The sequence below is a fragment of the Homalodisca vitripennis genome, unplaced genomic scaffold (assembly GCF_021130785.1).
Source record: "Homalodisca vitripennis isolate AUS2020 unplaced genomic scaffold, UT_GWSS_2.1 ScUCBcl_5242;HRSCAF=11883, whole genome shotgun sequence".
NCBI classification, from domain to species: domain Eukaryota; kingdom Metazoa; phylum Arthropoda; class Insecta; order Hemiptera; family Cicadellidae; genus Homalodisca; species Homalodisca vitripennis.
In genome coordinates, this window is record NW_025781457.1 from 1,199 (window position 1) to 27,695 (window position 26,497).

The 26,497-nt window shown below is 34.9% G+C and overlaps 1 protein-coding gene across 1 annotated transcript; it reads left to right on the forward strand.

The window, feature by feature from the left end:
* Positions 1-884: 884 nt before the first annotated feature.
* Positions 885-13,299, forward strand: LOC124373335 (protocadherin Fat 1-like; the record flags this gene model as incomplete). The annotated part of the gene is made up of 9 exons (XM_046831715.1): positions 885-1,225; positions 1,787-1,937; positions 3,304-3,514; positions 4,266-4,497; positions 4,588-4,687; positions 5,737-5,890; positions 6,617-6,688; positions 11,358-11,459; positions 13,133-13,299. Coding segments are annotated over 9 exons (1,467 nt in total), but the record flags the coding sequence as incomplete, so codon positions are not given.
* Between the last annotated feature and the right edge of the window lie 13,198 nt (positions 13,300-26,497).

Below are 26,497 nucleotides of genomic sequence, written 5' to 3' on the forward strand. Positions count from 1 at the left end.
TAAAGTGGCGTCGGAAGATACGCTGTGTTTTGATAACGGATTCGCCATTTTTAATAAATGTGTCATATGCAAAAACACGATGCTGAGCTGACCACTGATCCATCGTGACTAAAAATGGTAAAGCTCACTCAAAACAATGACATAACCTCAATCTCCCTAGAACGTGTAACAACAATGTAACAGCTGTTGCCAAATTCGTCCGGTTCCCGGCAGTCCACCCTGTATAAATATGTAGTTGAAAGTTTAAAGTTTGGACACCATGTATAAATGAGTCTACTTTGAAATTTACTATAAGAACCTTTATTAATATTTAACAGATTTGGATTTACATGCTTCATGATATTATTTTCGTATACATAAGCGTTTAGCCGCTAAGATAACTTAAACTGTCAGAATCCTTTTCATACTATTGTAAAAAAATTTGAATTCAGAACTGCACTTATTTTTAATGCATATTAAAAAAATACGTAGTATACAATTTAATGAATTTATAGTGTATCAAAATAACATCCTGAAGTATGTAAAACTCATATCAGTTAAACCTAGGGGTGTCCATAACATATTTCAAAGCTGATTGTTATATTAAAAATTGAGACCGAATTTTAAAAATTCCAACTACGTACGAGTAAAAATAATAATAACGAGTAATAAGTAACAAGTAATGGCAACTCGTGTTTGTAATAATAATAAAAATATAATGCAAAAAGTATTCAGTAAAATTAATACTTTCTGACATCTCAATGTAGGTATTCCTCAGTGAATCATCCTGTATTGCATCAGGCACTGTTCAGATATTCATCAGTTTTTGCAAGTGACGGTGTATGACTCATATAAACGTGTATAACGTTTCTTAAGATACTCATCATTATTTCCTCTTTCCGCAGGTTATAGAGGAGTCACAATTTGCACCGACAGTGTTACCCCTGGAGGTGTTCATCATCGCCTACCAGGAGCGATGGCCCGGAGGTGAGATCGGTCACCTGATAGCCTCGGACCAGGACCCTTATGACACGCTGGTGTTCGCGATGGAGCCGAGCCCACCAGGCCAGGGACAGTTCTCGGTGGAGCCTCGCCGTGGAGTTCTGACCGCCGGTCCCATGGTGGATGCTGGCCGCTACCGCCTCAACATCTCTGTGTCTGACGGCAAGTTCACGACGTACACCACCGTCACCGTCCACGTGCTGCCTCTCTGGGAGGACATGCTGCAGCACAGCGTCAGCATCAGGTCCGGTAACATTTTAGGATACCATTTAGTAGATGGATCTAGCCTATTTGTGGTCGCAGGGCGCAATGGCCTTATTGTGCTCATTATTGTGGTGGAGCAGATAAGAGATGATGCTCGCCCACAAGATTCTGTAGAGCTGTTAATAATGATAAATTACTAAATTAATATGTCAATATGAGGAAAACATCAACGAATTAAATACAGATTTAACTGATACAGAGATGATGCTCGCCCACAAGATTCTGTAGAGCTGTTAATAATGATAAATTACTAAATTAATATGTCGATATGAGGAAAACATCAACGAATTAAATACAGATTTAACTGTTTGAATTCAATCACATTTAAGTATGTCGTGTGAAAAAATCCATTTATGAAGAAAAATTTGTTAAACATAATTAATATGTTAATGAAATTGTTGGAGTTATTTTATACTTTGATGTTAAAAATAACATTACCATTATAATTTTTACGAAAAATGTAGTGAAATATTTATGAATTAAGCATCAAACGTCTGGCGTTACAATTATTGTAGCATAATGAAATGTCCCACTGCTTCAGGTTGCGGAGTATGACGGCCCATCACTTCGTGCTGCGGCAGTGGAAGAGCCTGGTGCAGCTCCTGGAGTCAGCGTTGCTGAGGCAGGTGTCACTGACCAGTCTGCAAGCTGTGGCTCACGGTGACCTTGACATACTCTTGACCATCACTGGGGTGAGTCAACAATTACGAGTACATATTTTGAGTGAATCTGTTATACATAATTTACAAATTATAATTATCTTCATTCTCATATTCTTAAATTTTCCTTCCAAGACCATAGCGAACTTTGATAGTCAGTAGTGTCGATAGACGATCAGCGCTAGTAGCTAAGTTTGCCGCTATCACAATATATATTGATGGTAACGAAAAAGCTAGTCGTAGCGATCACTGGTATCGAAGTGTTCTACATGTCAGCGCCAAACCGCTGAGTAAGAGGGCCTTTTCAAAACACTTCCTGCAATTACTAGAAAATCTGTTTTGTCTATGAAATTTGCCATAACAATGATAATTTATTTTAAATCCCAAGGCTTTTAAATCCAATACCATACAATGTTTATTTGGAATGCTTGGTGTGCAAAAATTCCACAGCACCATTTGAAATTTTTGTAAAAGGACAGATATTGGGAGTGCCGATGGCCGAGCGGTCTCAGACGTTGGGTTTTGAGTCTGAGTTAGAGATAGCGCAGGTTCGAATTCTATATGTGACCGTTGCACTTTTTATCAGTACCATCAACCTTGTACTGTATCGACTCTTCCCCCTATTCTGTTTGATAACATCATCGCACAGGCCAGTGGTCCATGAGGACGGGCAGAGTAAGTCTTAAAAGGGGATCGGCTTCTCCTAAAAAACAATCAAATTCATGATCCCGTAGCAAGTAACTGTCAGTATTGCATTTTTGTCAGCGAGGCTCTACAGTACGATTCATTGTCAGTGCATACTTTGGGTATTGTTTTATTTACTCAATGCGTAACCACAGTTTTTTAATCCAGCAGGTGGAGCTCGCGGTGCTCAGCGAGGCTCTACAGTCCGATTCATTGTCAGTGCAATCCGTGGGTATTGTTGTATTACTCAGGGTCTAACCACAGTTTTTTAATCCAGCAGGTGGAGCTCGCGGTGCTCAGCGAGGCTCTACAGTACGATTCATTGTCAGTGCATACTTGTGGGTATTGTTGTATTACTCAATGCGTAACCACAGTTTTTTAATCCAGCAGGTGGAGCTCGCGGTGCTCAGCGAGGCTCTACAGTACGATTCATTGTCAGTGCATACTTGTGGGTATTGTTGTATTACTCAATACGTAACCACAGTTTTTTAATCCAGCAGGTGGAGCTAGCGGTGCTCAGCGAGGCTCTACAGTACGATTCATTGTCAGTAAAACTTGTGGGTATTGTTGTATTACTCAGGGCGTAACCACAGTTTTTTAATCCAGCAGGTGGAGCTAGTGGTGCTCAGCGAGGCTCTACAGTACGATTCATTGTCAGTAAAACTTGTGGGTATTGTTGTATTACTCAGGGCGTAACTAAAGTTTTGTAACCCAGGGGGTGGAGCTGGCGGTGCTCAGCGAGGCTCTACAGTCCGCTGGATTGAGCGGGGCCAACTGGTCATGCGACTGCCACAACGGCGCTCTCTGCCGCCAGAAGGTTCAGATACAGCGGGACTTGGTGTTCACAGTGGCCACAGACCACCTCAGTTTCGTGTGTCCTGGCCACTCCCACCAACTCTACTGCGCCTGCAACCTCGGCTATGGAGGTCAGTTTATCATTCTAAACTTACTTATACTGCTAGTTGGCTGAGCGTTAGCTAAAACTATCTAACTTGGGGACTAAAAATTTTATTTCAGTCATTCCGCCTGTTCGCACGATATCTTGAAACGAACTGACCAACAAAATCGAAATCTTATATGTAGGTTCATGTGTATACGAGTAACACTGAGTTCGACTATGGTGCATGTCACTCAGTGAAAATTTGTACATTGGCCTTGTGGGTAACCATGCAACGAGAAAATAGTAGGATCAATAAATCTGTAAATAAACTGAGTACACTTATATGAGATTTTAACATGTGATTTCAGTTCACTCTTGCGATTTAGTACGTTCCCTAGTTCACAGAAACTACAATTTGAACATTGCTAAGAAACCTAATTTAATGAAAAAAAAAAAAAAAAAAAAAAAAAAAAAAAAAAAACGATGGCAAGATATCTCGTGAAAGTTTTCATCTGTAAACTTAGAATTTCTCATGAAACTTGAAATTAGCTGGCACAATTTCTCTTTTGTTACCCGGAGGTGGGGAGGGGTAACAAGCGATTTTCTGTATAATGTTTGACTTCAAGATCTATTTGCAGGACATTTTGAAAATGAAAGTTTTAGACTTAAATTTAGCATGTAACTTAACAAAGCTCGTTACGTGATACATAGTTTAGTGAACTCCTATTTTTTTAAATAATTGTGTGGGTTTTCCTTGTAACTAAATGCTCTCTCTAATTTGCGGTGTTACATTGCAGGTGAATACTGTGAGGAGATTCTCCCGGGCGGCGACTGTGGGTGTCCTCCTCCTCAGGGATGTATGCCCCAGGCGGGGGCCCCAGGGGGCTACATCTGCGTACCCCCCTCCTGCCCTCCCTCTCACTCTTGTCCTCCCGCCGTCACCGCCAGCATCCACTGGGAGGAGCTGGTGGCGATCGTCGTGGCAATCCTCATAGTCTCGTGTCTTGTACTCGTATTCGTCCTCTACAGGTAAAAGTATTGTATGACAGTCATGTTGTTGATTTGATTTATATTGTATGTGAGGATCAACCGACTAAATTCTGTACTGTCGTGTTGCAGACGCTGCCACCGCATCAGTCCTGGGAACAGGGTGGACAAGTCGGAACTGAATCACGTCATCAAGAGAACCTCCAAACTCAGTAACCTCCAGGTTACACAGGTAACATTGAACGTCGATTAAGATTTTAATCTAAATGTATTTTTTATGGACACGCATAATTTGCACATTTCTTCTTTCTTGTGTCTCCGAGGAGCTTTGGAATATCCTCTCGAAAATCCTGTTCCTTCCTCGAATTGGAGGGAGGTTTTTTTTTAATCTGATTGGGAAAATGTGGTGAAAGAATCATATTACGTTTCCAGAATACTTCTTAAGTGCAGACAAGTGAGAAAATGCAGAAACCAAAGCAATTATTTTAATTTATTATCTGAGAGATTTCGGAAATCTCAAACGCTGAAACCACCTTAAATTCCATTAAAAATTGAAACTAAAAATTATGTTAGACATGTAATTGATAACAAACTAAACGAATCCTTAAAAAAGGTCCCAAAAATGATAGTTTAATATTTAAATAAAAGAACCCAAACTGTAAATACTAAAAAAAGAATAAACAATGACTCACCATTACATGTTAACTAAGCCGGAGACAGCCAAGCTTTTGTAATAATGGAAATAAAGCAATATAACGAACGAATATTAGAGTTTATAAAAACAGTAACATAAAAATATATAACGATCCTACCGAAAAATAATAGACGACCTTACAATCATCACTCATTAGACAAAAAGGAGATTAAATAAATCAAACTAATGAAACCCAAAGGGAAAGTACTTAGAGGATTACGAAAAATTCGCGAAGAAGAATTGCTATTAGATCTCGCCTTAGCACCAGCGTATAAAATACCCAGACATTCTGGATAAATCACTTGGAATAAAATGTAAATTAAAAAACAATCATAGCCCAAACACACCATTTAGAATTAATCAATTCACCAGGATAAATTTGCTTGCTAATCAGTCTTACTTTGGAACAAATTACTTTACCTTAAATTGAAAATTTTTTCACTTCCAGGAAGTCAGCCTAGCTAAGAGCTTAAACATGAACAGCTTCGAAAATGAATTTATTTTCCCTGATATAAAAATTGGATATTAATATAATGTTTTATAAAAGATGTTTTATAAAATTTTAAATCCTGGTGATGTTGGAACAGCCCTCCAGGCCAACGTCGTACACGTGCAGTTCTAACAACGAGGTTTTCTCAGCCGTGGCGCTCAACAACGCCGAGAGAGGGACAGCGGAGTCAGACAACGTGCCGCCAGACTACAGGCGCAACCTCATGAGTCCTCATCACAAGATCAACAACGGTACGTATGTACAGGGTGTCCAGAAAATACTCAACCTAGAAACAGTCACGTGTAAAGAAATGAATATCGGGCCTCCTTATTTTTCGGTCCGTCTCACTGTGTATGGGTAATTGGTAATTTTTAGAAATTTATTATTGGTCCAAAGTATGTAATTTTACCTAAATGCAGATGTTGATCTAACAAGGTTTATGAGTAAGGAAATTTCTGAAAGTTATAAAATACGGGTTAAAATTTGTGTTCATTATAAAAACTATGATGCTGAATTTCATAAAAAGCCATATAAGCTAAAATAAAACATGCCTTAAAATACTGAACATTTTGACCCATATTTTACATATATGTTCAATAAATATAAATATCGTCCAAAATAATTTGAAGTTTATTATATAAAGTCTCATGGATTCATTTTTCTTAGCCATTTTACACTAGATTCAAAGAAAATAGGTATGGAAAGTCTTTTTTTTAATTTAAAGACGTACACAAATTAGTTCTTAGCTGTATAATATAAGTAAATAATTATTGATAACTTCTAAAATATAGATTATGTAAAAAATTTTGATTCTAATAATACAAACAATAAAACTCATCTGTTATAATATAAATTTAAAATGTATATTCACTGTTTCCTCAATGCTCGATCAGACGCGTAATAACATTTCTAAAGAGCACCCTGTACAGTTATGATAATTACGTTATTTACTTAAGTGTAACTTTTGTTTTTTTTAGATTTAAAACAAACTGCAGACATCCCCCTACACCAGGTTATACCCGCAGAAGATGATACAAGAACGATTGGAGGTAAGTATAAATGATTTTCAATGAAAATGAAGGAAAATAAAACATAATTTACAATTTGAATAGTGTTTTTAATGAATAAGTATTTAATACTAATTACTTTGCAAGTGTATATCTGTCAATTCTTTTTGTGCAAACCTAAGGTATTAATCTACCCCATTATCTAGATAAACATAAAACTCATTTAAATATTATTTCAGTGTCAGTTTTGATAACTACTGTACACGTGACATTAATGAAAAGTTTTAATTTATTGTAATTTAAAATACCAAATACTGCGGATGGCCTACAATATTATACGTCCATATAATGACATTTTATTATTTCCTCCAATATTATTCATAGTTACAGTTACTCTCGAATTGATATTTGGTTGGTGACTTTAACATAAAATACTGGTAATATTGTATATCGTCGACCTATATTTGTTTCATCGAGTTGAAGTAATTATTGGCTATACACTTCTATTACAATAAACAATAATATTATTACAATTGGATAAAAAATAAAGATTAATCTTAACAAATTAATCAACTATGGATAATTTAAATGGAAAGAAAACCGTTAATGGAATCGGTAACACAGGAAGAGTTAGGATTATAATGTGAGGTACGTAGAAAATTACCGAAATTTTATATTACTAATTAGTATTTGCTATTCCCAAGTTTGAGCTTGACTTGAAAGCATTAATACCGCTACTATTATATTCGTATTCTACTTAATACTTTTTGTTAAACGGATAAAAAATGTACAGATTTTACTTTTAGTTAATGTTGTATGCTTTTAATACAAATTTTTTATATGTTTTTTAATAAGCATTTCTCACTTTAACTCTAATAGTAACTAGCCCGTTTTATCTTAGCTATATTTAACATTAATTTTTAAATGAGGCACTTATATTACTAATTTATGTTCTACTATGAACAGTAGTAGCGGTATTACAAATACTGGCCGGTATTACATGTATCAAGCCAGACGGAATCTGTATGTAGAATAGAAAAGAATAGAATAAAATAGATATCGCGAACAGGATCTCGGGCTATTCCGGATGTCATGTGTCAAGCCAGACGGAATAATAATAATAATAATAATAATTCTTTATTGCAGTAAAACAATTAACAAAATTGCATTGCAAGCGTCATTTCAACATTTGGATTTAAAAATCTATAAACTAAAACCTATCTTAACATAGGCACAGTTAATTCCACATACTCATGTGTGAACCTAACAATATATTGTATTTTGCATGTTTTGGATATCAGAAAAGGATAAATAGAATAATAATAATAAAATATTAATTTTCATCCCAGCGGCCCATCGTAAACTCATCAACGGAGTAAAATGCCTTTGACAACAAAAAGTGTCTTAATCGAGATTTGAATTGTTTGGGTTCATTAATTCGTTTGAGATCTCCAGGGAGCTTATTGATTAACTTGACACCCATTTGAGATGGTAAGTGTTCGAACATAGCCGTTCTATGCTGTTCTGTCCTGAAATTGTTCCTGCCTCTGGTATCGTACTGATGGACGTCCCTGCCCTGAACCAGTTCACATTTGAATCGGCAGTACAGGGTAACGTCGAGAATATAGAGGCTGGGTAAGGTTAGAAATCCAAGCTCCCTGAAGGCAATTTTACACGACTCTCTGGGTTTTAATTTCGAAATTATTCGAACAGCTTTCTTTTGTGTTCTAAATACTCTGTCAAATTTGTATTTAGAACAGCTGCCCCATAGTCTCAAACCGTAGGTCAAATGTGGATGTACTATGCCAAAGTAGGCAGTTTTCAGTACATCAAACGAGCAGAATTTTGCTAGATTGCGTAAGACATAAGTGCCTGAGGCAACCTTTGAGCCAACTCTGTCAATGTGATCGCTCCAGGTCAGTCCCCTGTCCAGGTACATCCCCAGAAACTTGGTGGATTCGGCTTCATCTAAGATAGCTTCATCCGCCATCACAATTGGTCTGTATTCGTCTTCTTGTTGACGGAGACAAAATTTTATTACGTTAGTTTTGGCATAGTTAGTTTTTAGATTTATCTTTGAAAAGTGCTCGATGCATGCGTTTAGTTCAATAAAGGCTTTGATCTCAAGATCTTGTTTCGTACTTGATCTGATGCAGAGAGTCGTATCGTCCGCATATTGAATCACCTCTCCATTTTGAATTGATGAATTCAATCTGTTGACGTAAATGAGAAAAAGTATGGGCCCCAAAATTGAACCCTGGGGAACACCGTACTGCATTTTTACTTTGCCTGACAGGGTGTTCGCGATCTGCACACAATGCTCTCTGCCACTGAGGTATGACGAAAGCCATTTATGCGGCTGACCTCGAACACCACATGTCCATAACTGATGCAACAATGTCCCATGATGCACACAGTCAAAGGCCTTTGAAAGGTCGAGAAATATGCTGAGCACTTGTTCTCGCCTCTCCAAGCCATCAACAACACAGTCAATGAGTTTTGTTACAGCATCAATCGTCGATTTATTTTTCCTGAATCCGTACTGCTCAGGGTTAAGAATTTCAAACTGTTCAAGAAAACCTTCAAGCCTTCTAATGAAAACCTTTTCGAATATATATATATATATATATATATATATATATATATATATATATGTAATGAATCTGTATGTAATGTGAGCTGTAGTTCAAGAACAGTGATGGCGGTATTACAAACCTTGTCCGTTTATTGAGTCGCAAACAGGATCTCCGGCTTGTCCGAATGTCATGTGTCAAGCCAGACGGAATCTGTATGTAATGTGAGCTGTAGTTCAAGAACAGTGATGGCGGTATTACAAACCTGGTCCGTTTATTGAGTCGCAAACAGGATCTCCGGCTTTTCTAGATGTCATGTGTCAAGCCAGGCGGAATCTGTATGTAATGTGAGCTGTAGTCCAAGAACAGTGATGGCGGTATTACAAACCTGGTCCGTTTATTGAGTCGCAAACAGGATCTCCGGCTTTTGTAGATGTCATGTGTCAAGCCAGGCGGAATCTGTATGTAATGTGAGCTGTAGTCCAAGAACAGTAATGGCGGAATTACCAAACTGATGCGTTTATTGAGTCACAATCAGGATCCCCGACTTGTCCGGATGACATCTGTCAAGCTAGACGGAATCTGTATGTAATGTGAGCTGTAGTTCAAGAACAGTGATGGCGGTATTACAAACATGGTCCGTTTATTCAGTCGCAAACAGGATCTTCGGCTTGTCCGAATGTCATGTGTGAAGCCAGACGGAATCTGTATGTAATGTGAGCTGTAGTCCAAGAACAGTGATGGCGGTATTACAAACCTGGTCCATTTATTGAGTCGCAAACAGGATCTCCGGCTATTCCGGATGTCATGTGTCAAGCCAGACGGAATCTGTATGTAATGTGAGCTGTAGTTCAAGAACAGTAATGGCGGAAATACAAAACTGATGCGTTTGTTGAGTCACAATCAGGATCCCCGACTTGTCCGGATGACATCTGTCAAGCCAGACGGAATCTAATGGGTAAAACACGTAATGTACGTAATGTGAGCTGTAGTTCAAGAACAGTGATGGCGGTATTACAAACCTGGTCCGTTTATTGAGTCGCAAACAGGATCTCCGGCTTGTCCGGATGTCATGTGTCAAGCCAGACGGAATCTGTATGTAATGTGAGCTGTAGTTCAAGAACAGTGATGGCGGTATTACAAACCTGGTCCGTTTATTGAGTCGCAAACATGATCTCCGGCTTGTCCGGATGTCATTTGTCAAGCCAGACTTTTTACGTATTTCTGAATATATCTGAAGTATCGTTATCTAAATATATGCCTTTATGTCAATAGAATGCAAAGCCTTTTCGCTGTTTTACCCATTAATATTCTTGTACCAATTTTTCATATTATGGTATCCGATTGGTTATGTGTACCTAATTTTATTGTAGGTTTTATAAAACTGATATCGGTAAGCCCCATTAGAAAGAATTCGCGTTCAAGGCTCGATGAAGGTCGAATGGGGGGTTATAAAACGGGTTATAATTTGGAAAATAAATTTTAGCAACCTTAATTCTTTATCTTAGACTCACCCAAAACTAAGCGTCAGACACCAAAATACTATTTATAATCCATTAGTAGTTGGATTGTAAATAGTATTTTTGTGTTATACTGATATTTATACTGACTAGTGTTATTCAAGGAGTTAATCGAAAGAAATAATTTTAATCTAAAAGCTCTAAAGATTATTGATTTTGTGGTAAATTATTGCTTGTATAAATTAAAATAGAAATTACATTAAACTAATTTAAGTAGGGGTTTTATGTTTGCACATTTATTAAAGAACTAAAATTGTGTATTGGTAACCACTCAAAAGGTTTACATCGAATTATGTAAAAGTTTGTTTTACTTGAAAAACTAAAAGTCACACACTAAACTGTATAAACCAACATCTGGCCTGAAAATAAAAAACACTTCGAAAATAATGAATGAAAATAAATATTTTCTCCACAAAAGTTACCCAAATAAACAAAGAAAGCTGTACCTATGTGTCTTTGAACAAAAATCAAACTAATACAACTCAAATACTCACAAAAGTTACTTAAAACGAGTCTTCCAAAATTCCAAAGTATAACTTGTAATAACATGTATTAGTTATCAAAAATGTTGTAAACCTTGTAATATCTTATATATGTTGATCACGTGTTCACTTGCAGGATTCCACTGGGACTGTACGGAGTGGTTGCAGAACGGCGATGTCCACACAACCATCCTGGGCGACTCTTCCAGTTACCATAGCAACGATAGCTGTCTCACAGGTAGCCCACATACAGTCATCATTTACTGCTATACATAAAGTATTGTCCGTAGGAGATGTAAGAGTTTCTGGTAATTATTTCAACCAGATGTGTAGCAAAAGAAGCGAGCTTTAAGAAAGAAAGTTCACAACTACCTCTATCTAAAGTAATTTCCATGAACCAACAAATTGTAGTAGTCCAATCATTTCTGTTGATTTAAATTCGCTCTAGCAATTACAATTTCGTAGATTTTTAATTTAGTTAAAAAAAACGGATTAGAAAAATAAATTAATGGAAGTAAATATATTAATGACAAACTGATTAATTAGGTGGAAGAGCAGAACTACTTCACTATGTTTACAATATAATAAACGAATAATTGATAATTTAATCATTACATAAATTTGAAACTGGGATTTTAAGTTGAAAATTTTTATAAAATGTGGAAATCTAGATAGTTATATATAATATTCTCACAAATAATAATAATATTCAATTAAAAATAAATATTGGCATTGAAACATATATTAGTCTCATTGCTTTAAATAAGTTCGTTCTTGCCATCCTCTAGGACAAGCTGATGTCTTGATGTCTGGATGTAAGATTTTACGATTTATTTAATGTTTATTCTCTTTTAGACACGTTTAAAATTTGATGTTATTCATTGTTCACCTTGAACATCTAACTCAATTGTGTAGTCATGCTCGTTTCCCTTCTTTTGTTTCTTTGGTTCACTTTCCTTATCACCATACCACGTTGTTGAAACTATTCTTGTATGTGGGATGAAATAAGATTATATTTAATATTCAACAGAAATATATTTTTCTATCCCATTGCATTTAATATGTTCGTATATGGCATTCTCTATACAATCTGAAATTGTCTTGATGATTGGAAAACCACCAGCCTATATCTGTAATAATTTCTTAAATTAACATTTCTGCAGATTTTCAGATTTCTTTCAAGAGTAATCCCTTTTTTCGACACATTTTAAATTTGATTCGGTTTTGGAAACCACAATCAGTGCTTTTATTTCCTTGCTAACCATGAGATTTAACTCAAATTTACTCTTCAATGGAGTAAAAACTAGTCCCCCGCGCCATACTAATAAGCCAATAACGATACATAATAGAATAAAAACCTATGCAATATTTAATAATGAAACATACACAATCCCATTGTATTCAATATGGTAGATCATCGACTACTGCAGGAAAATACCTATTCTTTTTCGAGATTTTGTTTCCCGAAGGATTGCTCATTTCATTCATCATATTTATAGTATACAAATTGTAACATCTCATTCGGTTTTAGATGTACTACTATGTAGTCTCAAATTTGCTCTTCATTAGATCTTCATTTACCCCTGTTTTCAAAATATTTTTCAACGCTGAGATGAACCATAAATGGTAACTGATGTAGAATTTCTATGATTCATTTCGAAGGGTCTTACTATTTTAATATAGCAGGGTTTGCTCACAGTTATCTTTTTCAGGAATTGCAGATAACAGATAACAGCACCTTGTCTCCAGCGCTGTGCTAACAAGCTCCTCAGGAATCCTGGACACCAAACCGAAAGTTCAAGGAACTAAGCTTATATGGGAGTTTTATCACTCTAGATGTCTACTTGTAATCAGGCTTTTAGTGATATAAATGTACTTGTCTTCCCATCTTGGTACAATTGATTTTTTTAGGTGACCCTGCTCGGGAACTGGCGACCCTGGACACCAAACTGAACAGTCAAGAGGATCAGATGATCCCGTACGGGTTTCCCAGGAGCCGAGACATCTACTTGTAACAACGCTTCTAGTGTTACATATACAACTGTTTTCATATCTCTAGGTGACCCTGCTCGGGAACTGGCGACCCTGGACACCTAAACTGAACAGTCAAGAGGATCAGATGATCCCGTACGGGTTTCCCAGGCAGCCGAGACATCTACTTGTAACAACGCTTATAGTGTTACATATACAACTGTTTTCATATCTTTAGGTGACCCTGCTCGGGAACTGGCGACCCTGGACACTAAACTGAACCGTCAAGAGGATCAGATGATCCCGTACTCCCAGCAGTCGGGACATCTACTTGTAACCACGCGGTTTTCATATCTTTAGGTGACCCTGCTCGGGAACTGGCGATGGACACTAAACTGAACAGTCAAGAGGATCAGGTGATCCCCTACGGGTTTCCCAGCAGTCTGGACGTCTGCTCGTAGCCTCCTCCACGCTTTCAGTTTCACTCGTGTACCTGCTTATTTATCCTGAACCAATTCGCTATGTAAATCCTTTACAAAGTAGAATAAAAGACTGATGGGTTATTTGAGGAATTGTTCAGATTTAAAGGTGTATTTTAACATTTTGTATTGCTTAGTTATTTTGTTTTTCACGTTTGGAAAAGTCTTCTTCACTTACAATGTGCCAAAAGAAGCTTTCATTGAGTTACGAAGCGAATTGATAACCTTCTACAGCTTTATTGACATAGATAAATAGAGTTTATCTTTTATCAATTCAAAATCTATACTTACTCAAAAATTTCTGGACTATCTATCTCATTAAAGAATTCTACAAGTAATATTATCTCTCCATTTCAAACATTATTAGGTATGATCTAAAAACCAATATTAATTTTCGCTGACTATTCATTAATGTATGAGAATGTAGAAAATGTTTCCCAATTACCTTTTCCTAGAGTTGTTTCAAATTTTTTTCATTACGATCTTCGATTTTGGGTTAAATCAAGTTAATTCATAACAAAAACACCTATGTTGTAAATAGGTTTTGTAATAACTCCAAAATGCATTAAAAAGTGCTTAGCAGAACCATTGAAAATTTACAGATTCTTCCATGAGCTATCTTCAACCAATAAGCATTTCCAAGGCTGCTTACTGATTATGCTAAAATCGAGTATTTTTTATTCTGGACTACACCTTAAGATATATTTTTACCAGCTTTTCATAGCTCGTGTTTTAATTTTTATCTGTGCATTTCGCCCTAATCACAACGCATTGTGTTAAGTATGAAGTAACACACATTTTGTAAGCCTTTTACAAGGTCGTAAAATCAGTGGTATAAACAGTTTACTCGTACTTTACGAAAGTTTCAATACAAGTCTTTTCAACTTATTTTCCAGTAATAATTTTACTAAAGATAATTTTTTTCAATAAATCTTTATAAGTTGTCATTCTGACATTTAATAGATATTTAGGTTAGAATTTATTTAGTGTAGATTTTTATTTGATAGCGCAGTAAATGAGAGTCGAGTAAACTGTTTTCTAGAATTAAGTTGTATAAATAACGATTAGTTTTTTACTGTCGTTTAAGAAGTAACTGTAGGGCTTGTAGTAATAATTTGACTTAAATACAGAAGCACAATACAATACAATACAATTAACATAACAGGGTTTTCCGCTCGTGGCCATCAATGAACATTATAGTGATGCTCATGTGTTCCGATGTTCCTATTAGTGAATAGAAACATCGGAACAATCAATGTTGCATTTTGTATTTTATGAAATTCTAATAAACAAACTTATAAGCTTATGGCTAAACATTATATATAAGCTTTTAACTGAATAATTGTAATATTTTTACTGTAATCTGGTATCAAATACCAATAAAATCAGTAACATTAATTTTACTATTGGATTTATAATTATTTTAAATTTTTTCACTGTATGGATTTCGTCAGCTCCTGAGAGGAAATAGTGTTTACATATAACTTGACCTTTACACCCTACTCTACCCAAGTATGAGGTTTTACCCGCAAGCACAAAATTACTATTGTGATTTTTATCTAATTTACTGACCTGATCATTGTGCTACTAAAGGGACTATTTTTATAAGTGATGTAAATGTTAGAAATACATTTTCATTATAATAAATATATTTGTAATAAATGAATTCTATTCAATTAACCCTGTCAAACCTATATCAAATGTACCGTTTTAAAATAATCACTTGGAACGCTGCTTTGGAAAGTATTTTTCGTTAGTTAAATGTCCCAGTATTTTAAGGTGTAAAATGGTACGTATTTTTTTAACCCAATGATGGTGTTTTAATGCAGGACTATGAGTGGTGTAACAATACACTCAATTTTTGATTTTGAGTACCGTAATAATTCATTCAATGCCAGACTGAGTGTACGTAATAGTCCACTCAATTTCTGACTGATTGTCGTAACAGTTCACTCAACGTTACTTAAATCAGAGCCGGACCATAAGTGTCGTAACGGCCCACTCAACGTTGGACTGTGAGTTCCATAATAGTTCACTCAATGCCAAACTCTGACAGCCTACACAATGTCGGACTTTGAGTCTGTAACATTCCACTCAATGATGGACTATGCCGTAATAATTCACTCAATGTTTAATTGTGAGAACCGTTATAGTTCACTCAATACCGGATTGAGTGTCGTAACAGTCTACTCAACGTTGGACTGTGAGTTCCATAATAGTTCACTCAATGCCAAACTCTGACAGCCTTACACAATGTCGGACTTTGAGTCTGTAACATTCCACTCAATGATGGACTATGCCGTAATAATTCACTCAATGTTTAATTGTTAGAACCGTTATAGTTCACTCAATGCCACTCAACGTTAGTTTACTCAGTGGAGGGCCCTGAGTATCGGAACATCCCACGCAACGTTGGATTGAGAGTGAGGTAATATTCTACTAAATGAAAGACTCTCACATACTACTCAATGTCGGACTCTGAGCGCCGTAAAATTTCACTCAATGTTGTTCTGTGAGTGCCGTGACAATTCAATTAATCTCGAGCTTCGATGACATTAACAAGCCTCTTCATAACAGGTTCTGGAGTGCCGTGGCAAGTTACTCCATGTCGGATTCTGAGGCCCAGAACATATCACCCTGTACCCGAATTAAGACTTTTTAGCATTTATATGATTTATTCTAAAAACGTCTTAAACATTGCTGATATAATATATATATATATATATATATATATATATATATATATATATATATATATTTTATCTGAATAATGTTCTGGACTTATTTTGTGGGATGTCCAGTGTAAGTAAACGTTCGCAAGAGTCTAAATCAATAGTTATGTTTATGGAGTGCTAAAACAATTATCACCATACTGTGCTAAAACAATTATCACCATACTGGTAATGACTCGACAGAAAATTACTGATTTTTATTGGTAAGAATATTTAAATAATATTAATGTAATATAATTTAGTAAAGGGATATAATTACATATACACTTGATGCTGATACCGATACAGAATCAAGACCAGTGGTTGAGACAGAAAGAACGTGAGACACTTCCATTAGACGAGAGGACCCTTACATTGAAACACTTAGACCTTTTGCACACAGTGTTGTCAGATGCTGATACCAACACAGTATCAAGATTGGTGGTTGAGACAGAAAGCGCTTGAGGCACTTCCATTAGACGAGAGAACCCTTACATTGAAACACTTAGACCTTCTGCACACAATGTTGTCAGATACTGATACCGATACAGTTTCAAGACCGGTGGTTGAGACAGAAAGTGACACTTCCATTAGACGAGAGAGAACCCTTACAATGAAACAATTAGACCTTTTGTACACAATGTTGTCAGATACTGATACCGATACAGTATCAAGACTGGTGGTTGAGACAGAAAGAGCGTGAGACACTTCCATTAGACGAGAGAACTCTTACAATGAAACAATTAGACCTTTTGTACAAAATGTTGTCAGATACTGATACTGATACAGTATCAAGACTGGTGGTTGAGACAGAAAGAGCGTGAGACACTTCCATTAGACGAGAGGACCCTTAAAATGAAACAATTAGACCTTTTGTACACAATGTTGTCAGATACTGATACTGATACAGTATCAAGACTGGTGGTTGAGACAGAAAGAGCGTGAGACACTTCCATTAGACGAGAGGACCCTTACAATGAAAACACTTTGTACACAATGTTGTCAGATACTGATACCGATACAGTATCAAGACTGGTGGTTGAGACAGAAAGAGCGTGAGACACTTCCATTAGACGAGAGAACCCTTACAATGAAACAATTAGACCTTTTGTACACAATGTTGTCAGATACTGATACTGATACAGTATCAAGACTGGTGGTTGAGACAGAAAGAGCGTGAGACACTTCCATTAGACGAGAGAACCCTTACAATGAAACAATTAGACCTTTTGTACACAATGTTGTCAGATACTGATACCGATACAGTATCAAGACCGGTGGTTGAGACAGAAAGAGCGTGAGACACTTCCATTAGACGAGAGAACCCTTACAATGAAACAATTAGACCTTTTGTACACAATGTTGTCAGATACTGATACTGATACAGTATCAAGACTGGTGGTTGAGACAGAAAGAGCGTGAGACACTTCCATTAGACGAGAGGACCCTTACAATGAACCACTTAGACCTTTTGCACACAATGTTGTCAGATGCTGATACCGATACAGTATCAAGACCGGTGGTTGAGACAGAAAGAGCGTGAGACACTTCCATTAGACGAGAGAACCCTTAAATGAAACACTTTACACACAATGTAGACAGATACTGATACCGATGCAGTATCAAGACTGGTGGTTGAGACAGAAAGAGCGTGAGACACTTCCATTAGACGAGAGAACCCTTACAATGAAACACTTAAAACCTTTTCCACAAAATGTCGTCAGATACTCTGGCTATACTTTACCATGATGTATTAGCCCTACTCTTCCCTTTTTTTCTAAGTTCCAAAACGAACCTTGTGTAAAAGATATTTTAAATGAGCAAACGTAAATGAACGAAATATCTCACCCAACTGTCTACATAACGTGAATCTCCAGTGTGCGTGATGTTTAGTACGGGTTTAATTCATGGTGAAACTCGAAGGGAAATTAAATTGATAAGTTCTCTTTAGTGAGTTAAGGAAGATTGAGTTCCTAATAAAGTAAGTAAAGTTAATAATAGCTAACATATGGTATAGTAAGAAGGATTCATTTAATGCGATTTTTGAATTTAGCTAAATTTTTTCGCTTAGTATAGCGTCCCGAAATCTGATACTGTCACTAATTTAACTCCTGGAATCCTAATTCCACGGCCCGGTGAAGAGATCCAAAACAAGTAGGCGGTGAAGAATTTCTAAGACTCACAAAACAAGGTCATCTCTCCTACGTGTCCCTTTGCATCATTTCGACATCAGAGACACGCAGACTACAAAATATAGTGTAATGTATGTGATGAAGTATTCTCATTGACACATCATGTGTACAATTCACTTCACTACTATGTTTTTAAAGACACTATCCTAAAGCACGGTGCAGCAGCGGAGTAATCTGTACCTAACATAAGCTATGGTGGTAAGGAGTTATTCAATGCGAATTAGTTGAAAAGCATATCTATCTCGGAGTGCTTAAGGATTCTATTACCATTCTTTGATCATCTTAAGCTATGGAGGTAAGGATTTATATTAATGCTTAATTAGTTGAAAAAGCATATCTATCTCGGAGTGCTTAAGGTTTCTATTACCATTTTTTGATCAATAAATAATTTAGCAATAGGTGTCGTCGGTCCCTAATGAATCGATTAGGTAACGTGTAATTGATTCTAAAATATTAGTGCTATGTCCAATATTGTACTCTAGTTTGTTTTTTTTAATCTTACAATATGTTTTATCACACTAAATGTGATCGATTTAGAACATTTGATCTAAGAGGAGTATCAGCAAGGTAATTGTCGCCACTTGCTATGAACAGTAACAATAACCAATTTTGCGAATGTTGAGTTCAGCTTTATTTCACTTTCTGCTTGGTCCAGTCTGTGAGATCTGACGCTGCCACTGACTAACTTGACTCCTAGAATGTGGAGTGCAAGTACTATTCTGAGGAATCCAGGAAGACCGGATATAGAATTGGAGTTGAACTCAACTTTCGCACTGAATCAACCCTTCCTACCGTATTTATGTTATGAGTTTTGAGTAACAAATTTGCAATGGTTTCTCTAAAGGAGGCTCAAATGTTGGATACGCAGTTGCTTTCAATTAATTCCCCTCTCAGATGTACGAGCAGAAACCTAGTGAAAGAAAAAGTTCCACTGCTCTAATAATAAGTAATATTACAATCTAATTCTTTAATGGCTGACTTATAATGTTAATATATTGTTTTTTCAAGCTCATCACCTTTAAAACGTTACATGCCTGAAGCATTTCCTTTATTTGATATCTAAAGTGGTATCTTACATTATGTTAAATTAAAAAAAAAATTACAAAGCTGTAAAACACGATATAGACTAGTAGAATACAGATTTTGTGGAATAAATTTAATTTTACAACGATTAACCTGAATTATAATCAAGGCAATAATCATACACTTTATTACAAGCTATGTATCGCCCGTTATAGGCTTGGACAGAGTTCGTTCCTCACCCCCCACTTCATCATTATCGGTGAGCTATCCGTTGATCTGCCAATTGATGCTCCCCTCCTCTCTGACGTCAGCCTACCAGGACAAAATTAACCTCCGATCTTTGACTTGTTTAATCGTTCAATATCTTCGTTTATTGATTACCTGGATACGTGTTCTCCATTCCGCTAGATACGTCAATAAATATAATATCCGCATCATCCAACCCATATAAAGACCATATTTTTGTCTTATCATAAGTCAAATTTATTAAAAGTTATATTTAACATTTTTTTGTGGCAAAAAAATAATTGTTTGTCTTTACTATCCATTATATAGCTTACAACTCGCAGTGTCGTCAGAACACTCTCTCTGTAAATATCTAATACGATAAAATGTTGAGCAAACGACTGAATTATGCAGCTGTAAACAACATAGTACACCACAAAGTGACTGTATGGGCTCAGGCCACAATGCATGAATATTGAATCATAATGTTATGTGCAGCCGAGGCGTGTGTTGTGCTATTGTTCCGCTCAAAGTCGGGCGTTTCATGAGTTAAGTGAAGAAAGTGAGTATTTGTTTCTCCAAGTTTTCATCACACAACAGTTAAATGACAAATATCTAGCACACTATTTACTTTTTTAGTATTTTATTTGGTTCAGTAAGAACAATAAAAAAAGCGAATAAACAAACGTTCAGATGATATAATCGGGTTTGAAACTAACATATTTACCTTAATACTAAAGACAAATCCAATTTGTTTAAAATTATAATAATATAAAATATATAAGAAATGAACTTTAGCTCGAAAACGAGAATAAACATTTAATTTAACACTGTGCGTGTAATTTAATCTTATATATCGTCGGTGTTATGTAAAAAGGGCAAATCAACCAAAAAGGCATTTTTCAGGAGAGCGTTTTTTAAACATTTTGAACCTATCAAAAAATTATTTAAATAGCATTCTACACATGTGTAATATTAAATTCAAATAAAAAATATATTTTTCTTAGTATTTGCAAAGTTTCAATTAAATAAGCTACATTTTTAAATTTATAAAAATATTTTTTAGCATCATGTTGGCTTATTCGCCCTTCTTACATACTAAATCTGAATAAAACCAAGTTGGTATTTGCCTTTTTTAATAATATAATACAATTAATATACAGTTTTTTTATGAGACTATGAATGGAATTAATATTACGTAGTAGTACAAGGTGAAAATGGTTTAAAATGAGAACAAGTAAAACCTTTTATTAGATTTTAAAAAGTACAAATTTATTGAGCCATACAATTACACCATTATCAAAAAATATTTTAGTGTCTTAACATTTACAACATAGACTAAAAGGAAAATGTTAAGGAAGCACTTATTTTTTTTTCTTTTTCTTGTCCCTCCGGCTGGTGGTTTTCACTTCTTTAGGAAGTTTCTTCAAAAAAACTTGTGGTGGTGTACAGGGAACTACTCTTGATTTACAGAGATCCATTAGGTCTTTAAATTTTAGCTCCGATATTGGTAGACGGGTTTTGTAGGCCTTAGGAAGGTTTTCTAATTTCAAAAGATGTGGCCTACCAACACTTTTCATTATTATCTCATGAAAAAGCTCATCATTGTATTCGTACTTAAAAAAAATTGAACCTGGTTTACTTTTCAAATACCTGAACCATTTTTAATTTTCCTCCACTGTACAACTTTACCAGATACAGTTTTATATCTTTGGGTATCTTTGTTTGTGCTTGCCAATTCAGTCCAGTCAATAAAAGCCTCATGATTAAAATACACAACTTTTGTAAGGTTCCGGTGTCTTTCTTGCAGTCTGGCAAAATAATACCCCATTCAGAAGGCACATTAACCTGTATGTTTTTTGAAGCCCTTTCTATGGTAGAGTGCATCGCATCACCCTCTTGTTGTGAATGGCCTGGTTCATAAAACACATGATCTATAACTCGACAACTTGTTAGTCGCACAGCATGCAAAAGTGCAGTAGAAAAATACTGGTTTAGGTTTTGACCACCACAACTATCACTTAAGAAAAAGAATTCTTCTATGTTTGGGTGGTCTTTAATATAATTGAAGATACAGGTTCCTATCTCTGTTTCCTTCAGTCTCATCCCACAAGTTGCATGTTCCTTCTTTGGATGTAAGATCAAATACTGTTAAATTATACACGGCCAGTTTTCTTTTAATAAAAAATAGAAGACACTTGGCCTTTAGGACACTCAAGAACTGTCTGAAGATCAAAATTAGCAACAGTTTTTTCTCTCCCATTACTATCTTTACACTCATTGATTTTTTCTTTTTTATTTCACGAACTCTCTCTTTGTTTTTCAAATGTTTATTAATGTTGGTCTTTCTCAGTTTCTTTCTCTTCAACAGACAATGATTCGTAACGATTGCAGATGTTGCACTGGTCTTTTTTAGGTTTATGAAACCTAAGATTACCATACAAGTAAAAGTAAACTTTGTACTGTGATTTTTGACATAGGCCTTTATCAGTGACTTCATAGTTTCTGAGTTATAGTTTTCATTTTCAACCGTTATTGCTAAGTTATCCTCTTTACATTTTTCCTCATAAAGAGTATACAATTTTTTCAATATTTAATTGAGATGATAAGTAAAGCTTATTGCTCGATTTCCTACAGTAGTGGTGATTCCACTGTAGGAAATGAGAGGATGTGCTTACGAGCATGTTCTTCAATCCATGCAGGAATTTTGTTGGCAGATGAATTGTTTACCCCTCCCATCTACTGACACAATCCCAACATCATTCTTTCTTTTTTTCTAGACTGACTCTTAACAAACTTTTCAGTTATTGAAAAAACTGAGAAAAAGAATTTGCGACAAACACGTACACGCTCGGTATCCTTTTTCTAAGTAGTAGTGGAGGCTGCGTTTTTTTTTTTCGAGAAATAATATTTACTCGACGTCTTTCAGGCTCTGCTTCGACTACATTGGCTTGCTACATACTGTCGTTGTCTGTCTTGATTCTTTTCATCCTCGCCCATTTTTCCAAAATGCTAAGAAAAATTCATCCCTTTTCGTTTTCAGAAAATTTGGTACTACATTTTAGAGGGCAGTTGGTGCATGAAAAAAAATTGGGTTTTTCTTTCTTTTTTATCACGTTTTCCCTTCACACTTACGTACGATTTTCCTGCAACCCTTAAACATTTTCTTTCTTGACGCTTTTTTCATAGTAGTCGCCTTGTTTCGATTGTTAATTTTTCTCTGTTTCTTATGCTGAAGTCCTATTTCATCATTTTGAATCAAGTTTATTTCATCTTCTGATTCAGATTCTTCTAAAACCATATGTCGTTTGGTTATGTGTTGTCTTAACAACTTTTTGTTTTCAAAAACTATGAACAATGATAGCACATGAAACCCTTTCTAATCAGAGTCTCTTCATGCAGGTTTTTGTCAACGCTGTCATTTTCCAACAAAATTCTCAGCATTGCCTGGTGATGATAAATAATGGCCCAAATTCAATTTCATTTATTGTTAATGAATCATTGCTTAAACATTCATCAATGAAGTTTAATGTTGATGCAGAGAGGTTAAGTATTGCCTGTTTTCATTAGTATCTGTTCGATGGTATTTGACAACTCTTCCATATTAATTAAACGAAGTTGATGGCGAGGGCTGTACAGGCTGCAAGTTGTAAAATTCTTTAGTACTTTCATTATTTAAAATATTTGTATCCGCTTCAAGTATTATTTCTGGATTGTTTTACTTCCAAAGCCAATTGTTCATTTTGCTCAATTGCATGGTTTACTCCTTGAACAAAATTATCTGCATTATGTTCTTTAAGCCGCGCCAAAATCTTTTGTGCTCGTGAGTAAAACATTCTGGGCCTGAAATAAAAAAAAACCTGATTAGGGTGCTGCGACCATTTATTACATTTCAAAGGCAAATATCCTCCTTGGCTAATACGAGCATCAGTAATGTGAATACTGTTTGTTCACGAGAAAGATTTCACACGTCGTTAAAGCAACAAGAAATAAAAACAAACCACTCTTGTATCAGTGCAAGACATATATTGATGATCAATACACAAGGATTGCAAGATATTCCTGGCAAGAAATACTTCAATAATAGCCCAGTGATTGTATTTTAGTTATTATAAAAGATCAGAGGAAAATACAATAGGTCTTAACCTAAAAACTAACAAAACCTAGGCTTCTTTTAATAACTTGATCATTTCTACTTAATGATAAGCTAACACAACTTTAAGTGTACTCACCTAAATAGTCTTAAGTTGCATCATTACAATTCACAAGTAAATATAATTGAAAACACAATTAAAAATCTTTTCAGTAATTAAACCACTGTACAGTTTCAGACTGCAGGTGTCCGCTCAGGAAACATTTTTTTTTATTAGCAACATCTGTTTCAGTTTCAGTGGGTGCCAATCTTATTTGTAACACAAACACAAATTGTGTTATTTAATAGAGTAAGAACAAACTAATTAATAATATATATATATATATATAATGTATTATACTATTATAACGTTATGGCATTATATCGTATTAATACAATAGTAATTAATTAATAATATTGTAATAAATGTGTAAAGAAGACTACTTGGTTCATTCTCCCCCTTTAACACTTATTATTCCGCCCTTTTTACGTGACAGTTGGCTGTTTACGGTAAGTAAAAAGGGCGAATAGAACTATTCGCCTTTTTAACACAACCAATATTATATTCGCCCTTTGTCATTTGCTGTTTCCAAGGGAACGAACTATTCTACAGATATGCCGTTTTTACATATCGATAGATCTTAATACCAGGAAGCCAAATCGGCAAAAAACATGAAAAACACACTTTTGGTGAATTCGCCCTTTTTACATAACACCGACGATATATATATATATAGTATATATATATATATATATATATATATATATATATTAATTTAATCACTTATATATATATATATATATATATATTAATATATATAAGTGGCAATAGCCTAATTTAATTTCAATAAACATTGAATACAAAAAGTACTTGCTCCGCCGGGACTCGAAAACCCGGATCTCTGTCTTGCCGGGTGAATGTGCTACCATTACAACCACAGAGCCCTCACTTTTTACCATTCAATTATATTGTATCTGGCCTTTCTTTCACATATGTGTTTAAATAACCAAACTAACATATGATCGGAAGACCAAATACCTGTCAAATTACTTTTATTTACTCATTAATTTGGATTAGTGGCAATAGCCTAATTTAATTTCAATAAACATTGAATCACAAAAAGTACTTATTATATATATATATACTATATATATATATATATATATATATATATTGCAATAATAAATATCCAAATGTGCATAACTTCAGGAACGATGTTTTGAATTGCTTACAGTTCTGAACATACTGAAAAACTTATATCTTTTTTGCTTTTTTGTCTTATTTTTGATACATAAACTTGAACTTTGCCGGTCTAGTTCATGAAAAAATTTTGTTAATCATTTACATGTTTCAATTTTATTTTTTATATTTTAAATCTGAAACTATGATTTGGAATTGTTATGTTTAGAAGAATAATAATTGCAATACGAAAACCTCATTTACGTCAGATACACAAAGCACTGACTATAAAAACATTTTAAATTCATTCAGAAAAAGGGTCATCGCTGTTGCTTATTAATACTGGATTGCGAGCTTTGTTGCCACTGGCAATATCACTTCCGTTGGACGTGCAAAGGAAATTAGTTCTGTAAAATGTTTGCAAAACCCCCGACTTTGAATGCATGTGATTCACATGTTTAATGTTTGTTTGAACTCTTTGTAAAGCTATTGAAGAAAATTGTAAGGAAATATATTCAAATGAACTGAGCTCTCAGGTGTATGTTGCATTTAACATGTATAATAACATGAAATTAAAAATTAAATCAATATCAAATTTTCGTAGAATTTCAATGGTTCATGACTATACAAATGTTTAAATATTTCCGCTTCCCGTGGTACAACTTAATTGTACACAAATTACTACTGTAATGGATTCTGGCCGAAATTAATAGGGTTTTTAGAAATGTTTTTAGAAGTTTCAATGTTTAGTATTGGATTTAAGTATAGCATTGTAATTTCATAAATAATTACGTAAGTATGATAAAATAGGAGTATCGTACCGAAATGTATGTTTAAAGTTTAACATTGGTTTACATACAAAACCTTTTACTGTGACATTTTTAAAAACTAATAAATTTATTTCCTAGCTGGATAGATTATACAAGTAGGGTGTTACCAATTCATTAGTAAATATTTCATTAGGTTATAAAAAACGCAAATCATATATGAGATCAAGTATATTAAAAACATACACATATTTTATTTATATAGGCCATAACACAGATATCATTTTAACAACATTTTCTTTAATTTTGTAAAGCTATTTTAAAATTTAATTTATTTTAAGTGTCACATACAGATAAACAGAACGCCTAATTAATATATATATATATATATATATATATATATATATGCAATTCTAAAGGGTTTTTTATACGAAAAAGGAAATCCCAATACTGTATAGCATTTTAGTTTTTAAAATCAGTTGAGTTAATATTTTTATTACACAATTTTTATTTTATAAGACCGTATACTAAAATTCTAAACTTCATTATTCACTACTGAAATCTGCATGTAGCTACACCAAACAAAGAAAAGAGTA